Here is a 15,353-nt window from a genome sequence, read left to right on the forward strand (position 1 = left end):
GCACCGCAACGAAAAGTAGCCCCCGCTAGTTGCAACTAGAGAAAGCCCACATGCAGCAACTAAGACCCAATGCAGCCAAATAAATAAATAAATAATTCATTCATTGGGATGTAATGCACAGCATAGGGAATATAGTCAATAATACTGTAACAACTCTGTGTGTTGACATATGGTAACCAGACTTATGGTGATCATTTCATAAAACATAAAAATATTGAATCACTATGTTGTACACCTGAAACAAGTATTGTATGTAAATTATAATTCCATTTAAAAAATAAAGATATACAGTCTGGGGCTAATACAACAGGTTGAAAAGTCCTCAAAGCACAGGCTCCTTACCATACCATCCTAGTGTAGCTCCAACATCCCCATGGTTTAGGTCTAGAGTCTGGGTCCAGGCAGGAAGAAAGAGAAAAGGCAAAGGCTTTTGGAAAGATGGGGGAAATTGTCACTCAATCATTTTCTGTGTTCTGTGGTTCGGAAGAGTGTCCTGATTGACAAAATCTGTTCTAAAAGACCAAGAAGCCAGAAGCATGGCAATGTCTCTTGGAAGGGCCAAACTGGTCCATGATCCTCATCTCCAAATACTGAAGTCACTCACACAAATGAAAAGACCTGAGATCAGTTATCTAACTGGCTGAGCTTAGGCCACATGTGTGCTTTGTCAAACACAATCTTATGGGATAATTGTGGTTAAGCAAAAATTGGAGGGAGAGCTCCTTTGCCCAAAGCAGGATGTCTGGGAACAGAGCTTCACCAACAGTCTCTCTCTGTAGCGTTCCCCAGGGGACCCCAGGGAGCACAGTTTGAAAACCACTTATCCATCGTCCTCATTGTACAGATGGGAAAACTGAGGCCTGGGAAGTGGCAGGGGTGTGCACCAGGTGATTTGGGGCAGAGGTGGCAAGGGATCACTGGCTCCAACTCTTACGAAGAGCTCTCCCATCCAGCAAAAGAGCTTTACAATTTGTAACGCATTTTCACTGACAGGATCTCAAATGAAGAAACGAGGGCACAGAAGCAGAAATTGACTCGCCAGAGGGCACATGGCTAATGAGTGACCGAGGCTTAACTGGATCTCAGGCTTTCAGATCCTGAAACCAGGATCTGTTGCCTGAAAGTATTTTTACTTCAAATTCATCTATGAATTTTGGCAAGCCTTTAAAAAATGTAAAAATTAGGAAGACTCTCACTTACTCCCTTGAAGCGGGAGGATTCGCTTGTTCATCTAACTGTAGCTGGGTTGTCACATTCTCCATAGAGAAGCTACTATAGATCTCGATGCCTCCAGCAATGCCCCCTGCACAGGGAAACCCACTGAATCTTCGGCCAGTCAGCAAAGGTATACTCATAGCTATTGCACACCATTGGTGTGTGTGTGTTGGGTGGGGTGGGGTTATTTGTTTGTTCAGTAACATCAAATACTTGCTGGGCTCCAATTTACAGTGTCAGGGACTGTGTTAGGCTGAGATTAGAGATGAATTAGACAGAGCTTCCTGTCCTCGTGGAGCTCAATCCAGAGGCAGACGGTACACTTAAACCACAAAGTCATTTTAGATAGTGGGAAGTGTGGTGCTGGAAATACGATGATGAGATACCAGTGACAGGACAGGCTGCCACTTTAGATTGAGTGATGGGAGAAGGCCTTTTGGATGAGCTGAGATAAAGGTGAACAACAAGAAGGTGGCAGTCATGTGAGTATCTGGGGAAAACAATCTCATTTGGCCTTTTTAGTGAACCGAGAAAAGGCCAATGTGGCTGGAGAAAAGGGGAAGGTGGTACAAGAAGAGCCCAGGGAGGTGGACTGGGGTCACATCATGTAAGACCCTGTAAACCACGGTCAAGTTCAAGTTCTGGAGAAAGGCAGGTAATTAGGCAGGGGCGACCTAGGTGGGGGTTCCCAGAAGGCAGCCGAAGAGCGGTCCAGGTCCATTCATTGAAATGCTCCCGCGAGTGAGCGGCGCGGCCCGAAGCTTTGGCTTTAGCCAATCAGAGCCTGGGGGCGGGGCCAGAGCCAGCAGCTAGTCGGCGACCCCTGTGGCCCACCTGTTCCTTGTCGCTTCTAACTCCCACCTCCTCAAATGAGACTGGCTGTTCTCCGGTTTCCTCGACCACCACGAAAGGAAACCCTGGTCTTCAGCGTCTGGGCCCCTGAAGGAAGCAGGTGGACACTGGCTCCCACCTGCAGGGATCGCTTTCCCCGGTGTCTGGTCTTGTCTGCGGTGGGGGGTCGAGGCGGTGGCCAGGAGGCCAGCTGGGGGCGTAGCACGGAGCTTGATGAGCCCCAGAGCCAGAGGGGCCGCAGGAACCCGAGGTGGGAGGCCACGGGACAGCCCTGTGGCCTGACCCTCGCAGGAGAGACCTGCAGCTTGCTTTTTTTCGCTTAGTACGTCTTGAAGGGTGTCCACGTGGAGACATGAAGACCCACCTCCGTCTTTAAATTGCTGCATGATGCAGAATTACCAGTGCTAGGTCACCCACTCCCAAGCTAATGGACTCTTTACTTGATTTTACTTTTCTGCTATAACTAATGGTCCTTCAGGAAACATCTTTGTCATTCTTCTTGTACCTGTATTTCTCTAAAGTTGTCTAATTCCTCAGTCACAGGTAGGCCATCAGTTACATAGGTGAGTGGCAAAGTTAGGCTGTGACTTAGAAGGTTTCCCCTGGGGAGGAGGGGAAGGGGATTGGATAAATTCCCTAGGAATGGTTGTGGCCGACAAAGCACAAAGGCCTTGGGGTTAGACATGCTTTTGCTTCCAGTTTTGCTACTTATTGAAGACTGGTAGGCGAGACCCCCAGCCCCCCAGGGCCTTATTTTCCTCATCTGTGAAGAGGGGACACTGGGGTGGTGGTGAGAGGGGCTGGTAAAGTGATTTGTAAGGTTTGTTGTGCTGAGAAGGCCTTATATTACCAGCCTGTGGTCGAAAAGTACACAAGAGAGTTGACTAAAATAACTGCACAGTTGTATTGGTGCCATAAACGTGTGTTCTTATCGATGGCTTAAAAAAGAAAAAAGACATATTTGCCTTATTACTCAGTAAGGTGGGCAAAACAAAACATTTTACTTTGGAGTTCGGGCAGAGAGCGTGGTGAGAAGTGGATTATGGCCTTCTCCCGTGAGGCCCTCCATCCAGGTCCTCGGGCCTTCGGCCAGCAGGTAACCTGGGGGCTGGGGACAGGCTGCCCATTGGCTGGGCCCAGACCTCTCCCCTGCCCCCATCTCCTAGCCAGACCCTGCTGACTGCCTGATCTCTCGGCCCAAAGCTGGGGGCTCAGGCGAAGCCCCCGCCCAGCGGTGGCACTTCTGGGAGTTGGGTGGGGCAGGGCGAGAACAGCGGCCACTCGAACCCCACGGAGGCTGTAAGAACTCTGAGGGCCCGAGAAGGTGGGTCTACCTGGACAGCAGCTTGGCCACCCTCAGGCCTTGGAGCTGTGTAGATCCTGGACGTGGGGTGACCGCTCTGTCCCAACTGGACAAGACGTCCCCTTGTCCGGACACCTTAATGGGCCTGGCAGGTGAGTGGAGCCCTGGTCGACAACGGGTGCCTCACCTGGACCAGACAACATCTGACAAAGGCCTTAATGGGTGAGCAGAGCCCCGGGTGAGGAGGGGTTGAAGGGCAGTGGTTGTCGTTTCTACCAGACCTTGATCTCAGGAGATAGAAATGGTGGAATAACAGACCATATTTAGCCAATGGGAAGTGCCCACCACCTTTTGGTTAGATTTACTGGCTGTTTATAGAAGGCCTGTCTACATAATACGAAAAAGCTACTCGCAACTCACCACCCTCCACCCGCACCACTTTTCAAAAGAAAACTTGCCCCATCTAGGCCTTCTAGATGTAAAGAGGTTGCCCACGGATAACAGAGTTAGAAAATCGCACATCTTGTCAATGCCCATTTGTTTTTTTAAAAAGTCATAGGAAAGAAATGTCTTCTGGAAATGACATTTTGAAATGGAATAGTTAAATCACCTCTAGAAGTGACATCAGGGGTGATCCAGGTCCACGTATGTCCAGTGGGTTAGAGGACATGGAGTGGCAGACCTTGAGGAGGAAGGAAAGAAGCTTCTGTGCCAGACTGGTCACACTTGGGAGACATTTCCATGTCATAACCATTGTTCTGTGTGTGCATTTTATTCCTCACTGCTGTATAAATAGTTGACAATGCTAAATACTTTTTTTGAAGTATCTAGTGGATGTTCTGAAGCGCCTGATATATGTTAAAAGTAGAGGTAGTAAAAAGACATTTTGTAAGTATCTTTTTGTTAAGATTCATATGAAATATTGTTATTTTGCGGGGGGAGGGATTGGCCAAACCACCTTTCTGAACAGTACGCACTGTGTCTGTGCGCTGGTTCGAGAGGGAGGGATGTGTGTGGATGTGTTCGTATTTACATTTTGAGGCTGACCACTGATGTGTGTGCATCTCGGCTGTACTATAGAAATACGTTGCTGAGTAATTCAATGGAAACATATCTCCTTGCTAATATTATTATTATTTTTTAAAATTTTTTGGACTATCTTTTTTTTTTTTAATTTTTTTTAAAATTTTATTTGTTTATTTATTTATGGCTGTGTTGGGTCCCCGTCTCTGTGCGAGGGCTCTCCCCAATCGCGGCAAGTGGGGGCCACTCCCCATCGCGGCGCGCGGGCCTCTCGCCATCGCGGCCTCTCCCGTTGCGGAGCACAGGCTCCAGACGCGCAGGCCCAGCAATTGTGGCCCACGGGCCCATCCGCTCCACGGCATGTGGGATCCTCCCAGACCAAGGCCCGAACCCATGTGCCCTGCATTGGCAGGCGGACTCCCAACCACTGCGCCACCAGGGAAGCCCCTCCTTGCTAATATTTTAATAGTATACATTGGATAATGAATTCTCTTAGAAGCATTATACTTTGTGTACTCTGTTGCTTTATCTCTCATTTTTTTTGTGGGGGGGGGTCGCCAAGCCACGTGGCACACGGAGATCTTAGTTCCCCAACTAGGGATTGAACCTGTGCCCCCGGCAGGAGAAGCATGGAGTCTTAACCACTGGACCACCAGGGAAGTCCCTATATTTCAATTTTAATTGAACATTAAGGGAATGCAGTATTTTAATCATAACTGACAATATCTTTAGCTAGAGGCCTGTTGCCAATTTTGTCTTTTGTGATATGTTTGTCGCCAAGAGAGGCAGGATTACATTTTTTTCTTCCTGATTGAGTTGGTATAGTGTATTCTTGGTTATCAAAATACTCATATATGGAATAGCTTTGGCACTTTGAAACAGTGAATATTCATGATGTGTGAAAAAGCATGATACATAACTATACAATCTTAATTACATAAAAATGGATGTTTAGTTGTGTAGATACATACATGGGACCTAGAAGGACACGTCAAACTGTAAACTGTGATTATGGGTGACTTTTTTTGCTTCTTGTGTTTTTCAGTTTCCTATCACGCACATTAACTTTTAAGAAATATTTTAAAAATCTGTACAAATTTTACTTTGAAACAATTATTTAGGGACTTCCCTGGTGGTGCAGGGGACTCCATGCTCCCAATGCAGGGGGCCGGGGTTCGATCCCTGGTCAGGGAACTAGATCCCACGTGCATGCCACAACTAAGAGTTTGCATACTACAACTAAGGAGCTGGCAAGCTGCAACTAAGGAGCTTGCCTGCCGCAACTAAGACCTGGTACAACCAAATAAATAAATATTTAAAAAAGCAATTATTTACTGTAAACAAAGGTGGACTCACACCTCAACAAGATCTTATTTTAAATCATTCAATGGTGAGTGCCTCTGCTGTGCCTGGCACAGTTCTACGCACGCGGGATACACAATGAACAAAGCAAAAATGTATGCTCTCAAGGGGCTTACACACCACCTGAACATTGGAGATTTTCTGTGTGGCTGTGTCTAGACAGTGTTTTTTAAAATCTGTACTTTTGCAAATGTAGAGGAATAGGAATCAGATCAATTTTCTAAACACCACCCAGGGAAGGCAGGCAAATTTCTCTCCGTGTGTGATATTCATCCAGTGAACTAATACAATTCTGTGGCCTCCAACTGCAAATCAAATTTTCTGTAGGTCCCCTCTCTGGAATAGCTGTTTGGGTCACTTGTATAAAGGGGTAAGTATCCATCAAAGAAGCGGACTAGGGCTTCCCTGGTGGCGCAGTGGTTGAGAATCTGCCTGCCAATGCAGGGGACAGGGGTTCGAGCCCTGGTCTGGGAAGATCCCACATGCCGCGGAGCAACTGGGCGCGTGAGCCACAACTACTGAGCCTGCGTGTCTGGAGCCTGTGCTCCGCAACAAGAGAGGCTGCGATAGTGAGAGGCCCGCGCACCGCGATGAAGAGTGGCCCCCGCTTGCCACAACTAGAGAAAGCCCTCGCACAAGAAACAAAGACCCAACACAGCCATAAATAAATAAATAAATAAATAAATAAAAATTAAAAAAAAAAAACAAAAAAACTAAGAAAATCTGAATAAACTATAAAAAAAAAGAAGCGGACTATTTTGTTTTAATAAAAGATTGTTTCTATCAAGTTACCGCTGGTGACGTTTTTTTCTGAAACAATGACATCATCCTAAAAACATCGTAACAATGAATTCATATTGTTCTGTTTTACTCAGATACTTGGTTCTTAAGAGATCTGTTGGACCCGGCAGCATTTCTAAGCTAAACACAGTAAAACAAAAGTTTTCATTGATCCTCTCCTCCACACGCTCTTGTGCTAAATGGAATTACAGTATAATTGACTCCAAATCTTTTTGCTGTGGGAGGCGATACGTGGTAAGTAAGAGAATGGCTTTGGAGTTGGGTTGGGTTTGAGGCTCACTTCCAAAGCTTCCTAAGTGTGTGACCTTGGGCAGGTTCATCTTGCTAAGCCTCAGTTTTCTTCTCTCTCTCAAAGAGGGATAACAGTCTCTACCTTCAAGAGCTGTAGTGAGGATTAAATGAAACTGTGAATTAATACCTATCACATAGTAAATACTCAACCAGTGATCACTTTAATTATCTGTCTGGCATGGGCTGAGTAGGGATGGGGAGGGGAACTGGATTCTTCGCGTTTTATCCTTAGGGTTGGGAGAAAGAGTTCTGGGTTCTGAATCAGAAAACCATAGTATTGGTTCTGCCACGGACTGGCTGTATGACTTTGGGCAAGTGACCTTCCTTTTCTGAGTCTGTTTCCTCATTTATTAAACAAGATAAAAGCCAACACTTGTTGAACGTCCAAGGGATAGGCTTATGTGTGGTATCACATGTATTAAATCATTGATCCCTCAGAGCAGACCCGGGTGGAAGGCGCTATTATTTTTCCATGCACAAACAGAGCTGTTAACACTCGGGGGGACGGGAAATACTTGCCGAAGGGCACACCCACAGCAAGTGAGGGGCAGCTCAGGACTCAAACCCAGGCAGCCTGGCTTGGAAGCCCAGGCACTTTGGGGCTGAGGAATGTGGCCATTCACACCAGGTTCAGTGTCACACACCCCATCCCAGCATTATTAGTCTTTCAGGGACCTCAGTGATACACTGTTCAGCTTTTCCCATTTGACAAATGGCAGAAACTAAGACCTGAGCAGGATAAAGAACTTATTTAGGGTCACACAAATTAGTGACCTGAGTGGACCAAGAACCCAAGTCTCAGAATCCTTCCAGCCCAGAGAGTCAGAGGTCCGCCCCTGACAGTCTTTTCAAAAATGAAAAACTGGGCTTCCCTGGTGGCGCAGTGGTTGAGAATCTGCCTGCCAATGCAGGGGACACGGGTTCGAGCCCTGGTCCGGGAAGATCCCACATGCCGCGGAGCAACTGGGCCCGTGAGCCACAACTACTGAGCTTGCGCGTCTGGAGCCTGTGCTCCGCAACAAGAGAGGCCGCGATAGTGAGAGGCCCGCGCACCGCAATGAAGAGTGGCCCCCGCTCGCCGCAACTAGAGAAAGCCCTCGCACAGAAACGAAGACCCAACACAGCCAAAAATAAATAAAAAAAAAGAAAAGAAAAGAAAAACTGCACTTTCACTGTCAATTTGCCTGGGGTAACTGTTTACACCTTAGTCTGATCACAGCCCTACTTTCCTCCTATCTTCGTAAATTCTGAGGCGCTGACCCCAGTCACTGGGTGGCCGGGGCTTCATCAGCTCCGCCAACAGCTGAGAGGAGGCACCGGGAAGTCAGAATGTGTTTCCTGCTCATAAGTACAAGACAGGACGTGCCAGTTTCTTCTGCGCGTTTCTGCAAAGAACCGCGTGCTCTCTGCGGACCCTCAGCAGGGGGAGGCGTGTGGGAGCGGCCCTCTGGCCTCTTGCCCTGCACTGGAGGACAGGCGTGGATAAGCTGTCACCCAGCGAGGCCACAAGTCTGTGTCTCCACCTACCACTGCGCCTCTGAATGCGGTAAATAAAAAAGTGGATACCCGTTAAAAATCCGTGGGTTCGGAAACCTCGTGTCCTCTGCACATTCCCACTAGGACTCTCCCGGGCTTGATGCTGTTTCGATTCCTCGGGGAACAGGAAGGTCTGTGCGGTAGCTCTCTGTGTGGTCAGGGGAATCTTTGAGGGTCCTTGAGACCGTTTTTCAAGAGATCCACTAATAGCAAGACGTTACGTGCCTTTTTCACTCTAATTCTCTCTGGAGTTTTGCGGAGGCTCCACGCACGGCGTTTGACGTTATGACAGACCACAGAAACCCGGATGAGAACCCAGCTGTCTGCTATTAAGCGGGATGTGCAAGAGATTTGCAAAACTGGAAAACGAATTCACTCTTTTATGGAAAACATGTTCATAAAAATGTTACTTCTGTTAACATATTTTCCATAAAAGAGTCCTCTATGCTTAGATTCTGTGTTTGGGGATGAAAGGAAACTAACCAGAACTGGTCCACAGCATGAATAAGTCATTATACCAATCAATCAATCAGTCAGTCTCCCAGGTGGTCTGCACTCCAGCTGAGCCTTCCCTCTCCGCTAAAGCAAGCTGCCTCGTTTCTGGTCCACAGGCACTAGATGGCTCCCAAGGGCCCTTCTGGTTTCAGCAACTAAGACCTGGGAGCTCTCCTTAGATTATAACCAAGCAGGACCCTATGGGGCCTTCCTGGGACAGATACCCCTTACCCTCTGCCACCTCTTGTCTGTAGAAAAACTTTAGCCAAAGAATAAATTTAATCAGAGAAGCAAGAAAATGCAGAAAGAAATGCAAACAGTCAAAGAAGACAAAATAATCATAGTTTAACCATTAAGGAAAGTCAAGGACTTTTAGTTCCTCCTCGAGGGCTACTGTTTCACTTAACATTGCATTAGGAATAGTTCTCCAGGACATTACAGATTCTTCGTGAATATGAGTGTAAAGGCCACTTCTGGTTCAGCCCCACATGAGAACTGAACGTTTGTAGCAGGCTGGGCGCCATGCTGCCTGGATGGGGAATAAAGGAGACACCAGAAAAGCAGATGCGGGAGACCCGAGTCCACAACACTGATAAATTAGGGGCTGATCTCCTGTGGGAGGGAGTTCCGGCTCTGAGCAGGCTCCTTCTAAACGAGGGAATTTCCCTGCTTCACTCTAGGATGTGCTGGTGAATTTCATTCATCTGAGATCAGGCCTGGCCAGCGTCAGTGGCAGGAGGCTCTGATGTGAAGGTCAGCCAGGATAGAAAGTGTTTCTGAATTGACACTGACAGTCAGTGGAAAATGCAGCTGCTCTATTTGCTCTCTGGCTACTTACACCTTTTCCAGAGGGAGATTAGTCAGGGTCCCCGAGTAAGACACTGCTCCAAGCGGCTTTGGGCTTTCAGCTCTGTGGCTGAGTGAGGGTCAAAAAGCAAAACCAAATGACAAAAAAAGAAATCACCCCCGAATAGTTGGTAAAGATAGCACTTTAAAGTCACCTGGGGTCTTCACATAGAAGTCCCAGCCGTTGCTGGGGTGTCATGTTGGTGTGAAACTAGTAAAGAGGAGAGAGAGGAGAAAAAGGGGTGGGGGTAAGGGATGCCCCAAGTGTCATTCTGTGAGGCTCGGATTGTCAAAATTCAAAGTGCTCTTGGCTTTCTTCCTCTGGAGAGCGCTCGTTACCTCATGGAGTAAGCGATGACAACATAGTTAAGCTCTGAATCGATCAGCTGTCTGTACTTCCTGTAAATTTCCCACAGTGTCCTGTCCTCTTCATTCGTCTCATATCTGTTTGTGTAAATTCTCACCTGTGCCGATAGACAAACACCTCCGCGCGCGCGCGCACACACACACACACACACACACACACACACACAGTGGCTACATCACCCGGACCCCGAAGACAATCTGAATGATGTACACGTACAATTGTTGGCAGAATCAGGAAAAGCCCAAACCCAACTAAGGATGAAAGCTCCAGATTCCCTTCCGTGAAACTGTTAATTTCCAATGGACAGACTTGTGAGACGTCCATCCCCCCCATGCCCTGCCTCACTCCTGACCTTCACCCCAGAGCAGGAACACTGGGGCTGGACGCCTGCCCGCCCAGGGGCCTGGATGCCCTTGCCCGATCCCCATGGAACCCACCCCGGGGGGGCTCTTACCTTGAGTGTGCGCAGGGCACACCGCCCTTCTTCCTGACTCTGCAGGATCTGCTCCACAAACTTAACATCAAGGAAAGCCCAGATTTTGAAGTAAAACAACTTCCTGCAGGATAAGATGAGGCGGTGCAGCTCCTTGTCCAGAGACTCATTTTTGTTGTTGAACTCAAAAGTTAGTTTCTGGAAAAGCACCAAAGGGGAAGACGGATGTGGACAGAGATGCTGGGATTGGCTGGATCATTTCATAACACCTTCGTGCCCTGGCTTTGGCCTGGCAGCCCACGGTGGTTCAAGCGCTTTAGATAAGGGGCACTGGACACGCAGGTGTCGGAAGAAGGGATTTGGGAATGAAAGTGATCTCATCCAAATTTACGAAACTTGGAGTTTCGAGGCAATGTATCTGGAGTCTGGAGACCAAAGTGGTGGTCCTGGCTCTGCGATGGACTAGCCAGGTGACCATGGGCAGCACCGAATGGTTATGATGTCTGCCTGCCCACTTCAGGGCTGTGTGAGCGTAAATGAGCTCTTAGCAATTTGTCATCCCTCACTGTTAGTAGTGGTATTTATACGCTTCAGTATCAATCCTCACAGCCTTCTGAGAGGTCTTTGCGGGGCGGTGGGGGGGGGAACAAAATGATCCCAATTTTATAGCTCGGGAGCTGCCAGATTAGAGAACAGCCCACACCTCTGAGCTCTTCTGTAACTTGGGTCAAATTTGGCTTTTTGTCTGGTTTGGAGTCACACTGGGTCCTGTGTGCTGCTGTGACTGGGTGGAGAAGTAGAAGAAGCTGCTGACCTGCTTCTCACCTGTAGAGGCACCTTCATGCTCAGGCCTCACAGCTCTGAGCCAGGGATGTAGGAGCTTTCCTTGGTTGACAGCCAATCAGGAATTGGTTCCACGTATAGGAAGTGAGCAGTAGCTTTTGTCCTCTGCTGTGGTCTTGGGGACCGGGGGAGGCTTAGTTTGGTGACGTTTCCCAGAACCTCAATTTGACCTTGAGTGAGTGTGTGCAAGCCCAGCCCAGGCAGGTAGCAGGAACCCGAGGGGCAGCCCCTCCTCACAAGCCTCCCAGCCCTCAGCTCATACCTACCTGCAGAGTGTGCCGGAAGGTGGGCAGGAGATCCGTCAGAGTGGGCCTCATGGACCAGTCGGGGTCGCTGAAAGAGCAGTTTCTCAGACTGATGCTCCTGATGGGGATCTCCTGCAGGAGGATCCGGGCCAAGCGCTCATACTCCATGACTTGCTCAAAGAAGAAGTTGACTCTCAGGTTGGTGGCGTACCTCGCCAGCTTGGCCCAGGACATGCCCCAGATGACCTGCTCGTGGGGGTCATGACTGTGGCACTTGATGTTCATGGTCCAGAGGGTGCCGGCATTGTTCTCACACAAGTTCTCCAGCAGCTCGTCGGAGATGCAGTTGTAGTTGAGGCTCAGGGACTCCAGGCTGTGGAACGTGGCCATGGTCTTGTTGAACTGGGGGCTGCTGTAGACAGCGAGGTGGTGGCTGAAGAAGTCCTCGAGGTTGAGCTCTGACACCACACTCTCTTTCCTTGAGTAGCTCAGGGAGTTGAGGATGTGGCAGCCTTGCCCCACGGTGAGCCTAGCCCCTTTTAGGCTGAAATAATCCAGGTGTTTGCCCATTTTCTTCAAGAATGAGCTCAAGCTTTTCATGAGCAAGTTCCTGATGCTGTTCCTCCAGACCAGGCGGTCCAGTTCCAGGTGCTGCATGGACAGAGATTTCAGACGGTTGTTTCTCTTGCCCAGACACGAGAGAAGGCTTTGCATGGTGACCTGGAACTTCTTGGTCAGGACAGTGTTGTAAGGATGCAGCAATTTGATCTCCAGGTGCTCCAGATAACGACCGAATTTCTTAACATACCAAAGAGCCGACACAAATTCGGACGCGTGTACCCTGGAAGGTCTCCCAGTAAACGTGATGGTCCTGTATCGCCAGAGGTCAGCCGAATACATCATCTGGTTCCACTTTCTGCAGACAAGGGCCGCTCTGGACCTGTCTTTGTCTCCCAGCCACCAGAAAATACGATGTAGGCACACATCGGGAAGGGTGGCCCAGCAGCTCTCGTCTTGAGGCTGGATCGGTTGGCCTTCTTCGTCCATCAAGGAACCGGGATGTCCACTGCAGCTGTGTGGTAGGCAGGGCTTCCAAAAATGAGGAAAGCAAAGCAATCACTTGTTTTCTGTGGGGAGTAAAGAGGAAGAACCATCACCTGCCAAACACATATTAAACCCAATGGAACAAACTTGCACTATGGCCCCATGTGTAGGTACTGGGCTGGTGCAGGGGGTGCAATGATAAATCCACCACACTGTGCACACCTGCAAGGAGTCACAGCCCATCAGGGGTCTATCAGGGACATAGACCGGGACTCAATGACAACACTGTGGGAGACATGAAAATCCTCAGGCATATTCATGGTGCAGGGTAGCACAAACGGGGGGATTAGTTCTGTCTGTGTGAGAAGTAGAGAGGGCTGCTCAGAGGAGGTGGCGTCTGAGCTGGGTTTTGCAGGGTGAGTAGGATTTGCAAGGCAGACAGGTTGGTGGTGGAGGAACTGGTATATTCCAGGCAGAGGGAACAAGATGGGCAAAGCCACAGAACTGTGAGTATACGTGATGTGTTCACATTCACGGAACTAAAAATTGCTTGGAGCTTAACTTGTGAGGGTCAGGGAGTGATGGAACTGGAGCTGGAGCAGTGGGAGGTGCTGGTTCAAGGGCATCAATCAAGACGCTCTGAATGATGTGATAAAGGCTGTGTCCTACAGCCAGGGATTTTCACTGTCCCCTCTTCCTAAGACTTTGGAATTCTGACATCTTCTCTGGATGAGAATCAGTGTCTGTGTTGAGCGACATTGCTGATGGCTGTGTTTATATTCAAAAGGTGCAGCAGCAGAACAAAGGTGGAGAACCTCAGCTGAGGTCAGGGCAGGTCGAAGGATCACACGCCCAGAAGTGACGTGGTCAGTCTTGAGGTAAAGAAAGAATACTCTGGGGGAGTGGAGGAAGGATGGTCCGTAGTAGAGGCCAGGCTTGAAGCCTGGGACTAGGGTGGCATTATAGCGGGAATCGGGGTGGGCAGTGAGTTCTTTGGCAGACATGATTTGGTAACTGGTGAACACCTGTACTGGGAGGACTGAAAGTTCTCTGACTTGGCTGTTGGATTGCAGGTGGTATCCCCAGCCAGGCTAGGGAGTCCCAGGGAAGAACTGGGCTAAGGCCCTGCCAGATACACTGAGCCCTCGGTCAGACTTTTCATAGCCATCTGCTGTGAAAATCTTCATGGCTTTGCTTTCAATGTTTCCCCTGCCTGAGAACTACCCTCCTTTTCTTTACCTCTCCCAAACCCCCCATTTTTAAAGTTCAAGCCCTACCACTCCATAAAGCTTTTATTGGCTTCTTTACCAGGTAACCCAAGATCATTCATTGTGGTTCACAAAAACTCAGAGCTGGAAGAGATCTGAGAATTGAGTTTTTGTTTTTTTTTTTAACAGATGGAAACTAGGCACAGAGAGGTAAAGGGGCTTGCCTATGGTCACACAGCAAGTTACTAACAGGACTCAGGCTAGACCTGGGCTTTCTTACTCTTTCTCTTACACTTTTTTCCTACCTCCACTTTTCAGGCCTCGGGTTCAGAGGGACAAGTTAATCATAATTTTCAGTTCGGGACAGACAATTGTCTGTGCAAGACCTCTCTCTTTTTTTTTTAAATTATTTATTTATTTTTGGCTGTGTTGGGTCTTTGTTTCTGTGCGAGGGCTTTCTCTAGTTGTGGCAAGTGGGGGCCACTCTTCATCACGGTGCGCGGGCCTCTCACTGTCGTGGCCTCTCTTGTTGCAGAGCACAGGCTCCAGACGTGCAGGCTCAGTAATTGTGGCTCACGGGCCCAGTTGCTCCGCGGCATGTGGGATCTTCCCGGACCAGGGCTCGAACCCGTGTCCCCTGCATTGGCAGGCGGATTCTCAACCACTGCGCCACCAGGGAAGCCCCCAAGACCTCTCTTTGATTCTATTTATTCATTTATTCCCTTTTAATTCTATGTCCCACTCCATTGCTCCCCACCACAGGCAACTATTCCAGTGTGTTTGATGTGCTGCTTTTTGTTTGTGTGCGTGCTTGCCAAATGTGTGTTCAGTGTCTGTAAGCATCATTCATGTTGCCCTGCGTACGTCTCACACGGCATCTGTCATCCGAATAGACCCGGTGGTGGGTATCCCCTTCTTTCTCTTACCCACTCTCCCTGTGATGGACCCCCAGGCCTCTTCCAGCTCCCCCCAACAGCACAGTGGTGATGAGCATCCTCAAGCAAGCTCCCGTAGGGGACCTATTTTGGGGTCTTCCCCCGTGCCTTTGTCCTCCCTACCCCATGATCACCTACAGAACAGTTTGGCCCCTGCCTCCAGCCGGCCCTCCCATCTCCCACCCAGACAGACCTCCACACAGGAACTGGTAGCAGCCTGCCCCCACCCAGAACACAGGGCTCCAGTGGGGTCAGCCGGCTCCCCTTCTCTTTCCCCTCTCTCCCTGTGTCCATCCTTAGTATAATCTAAGCCTTTCTCTCCCAGAAACCCACACACTCCTTGAGACTAGGGACAGCCTCATTCTTCTTTTGAGGAAGTACTTAAACATTTAACTAATGAAGAAATAAGGTTGTGTCTTCAATCACATATAAACTGCCCGGGGCTAGGGGACTCCACGGCACTTAGTAAGGAGCAAGGGACCTAAGAGATGCTCAAGAAAAGCTAAACCAGGGAATTCCGTCGTGGTCCAGTGGTTAGGACTCCTCACTTCCAC

The 15,353-nt window shown here is 48.9% G+C and overlaps 1 protein-coding gene across 10 annotated transcripts in view; it reads right to left on the reverse strand.

Annotated features, from left to right (window-relative positions):
- The window catches only part of FBXO39 (F-box protein 39), a 48,424-nt gene that overhangs the window by 32,236 nt on the left and 835 nt on the right, over positions 1–15,353 (reverse strand). For 4 of the 10 annotated variants that reach the window (XR_009499586.1, XM_059907555.1, XM_059907553.1 and 1 more), the window contains exons 2-3: positions 11,634–12,739; positions 10,546–10,722 (exon numbers count right to left, since the gene is read on the reverse strand). Coding sequence is in view for 9 of the 10 variants with exons in the window: in XM_059907555.1 (XP_059763538.1) it covers positions 10,546–10,722; positions 11,634–12,659 (1,203 nt within the window). In the remaining variant the exon portion in view is untranslated. Of the gene's footprint in view, positions 1–6,599; positions 6,939–8,026; positions 8,707–8,730; positions 10,723–11,633; positions 12,740–15,353 lie in introns of those variants that run through there. The other 6 variants (XM_059907556.1, XM_059907554.1, XM_059907552.1 and 3 more) reach the window with 6 other exon arrangements.

Source organism: Balaenoptera ricei, chromosome 20, assembly GCF_028023285.1.
Source record: "Balaenoptera ricei isolate mBalRic1 chromosome 20, mBalRic1.hap2, whole genome shotgun sequence".
In the NCBI taxonomy this organism is placed as follows: domain Eukaryota; kingdom Metazoa; phylum Chordata; class Mammalia; order Artiodactyla; family Balaenopteridae; genus Balaenoptera; species Balaenoptera ricei.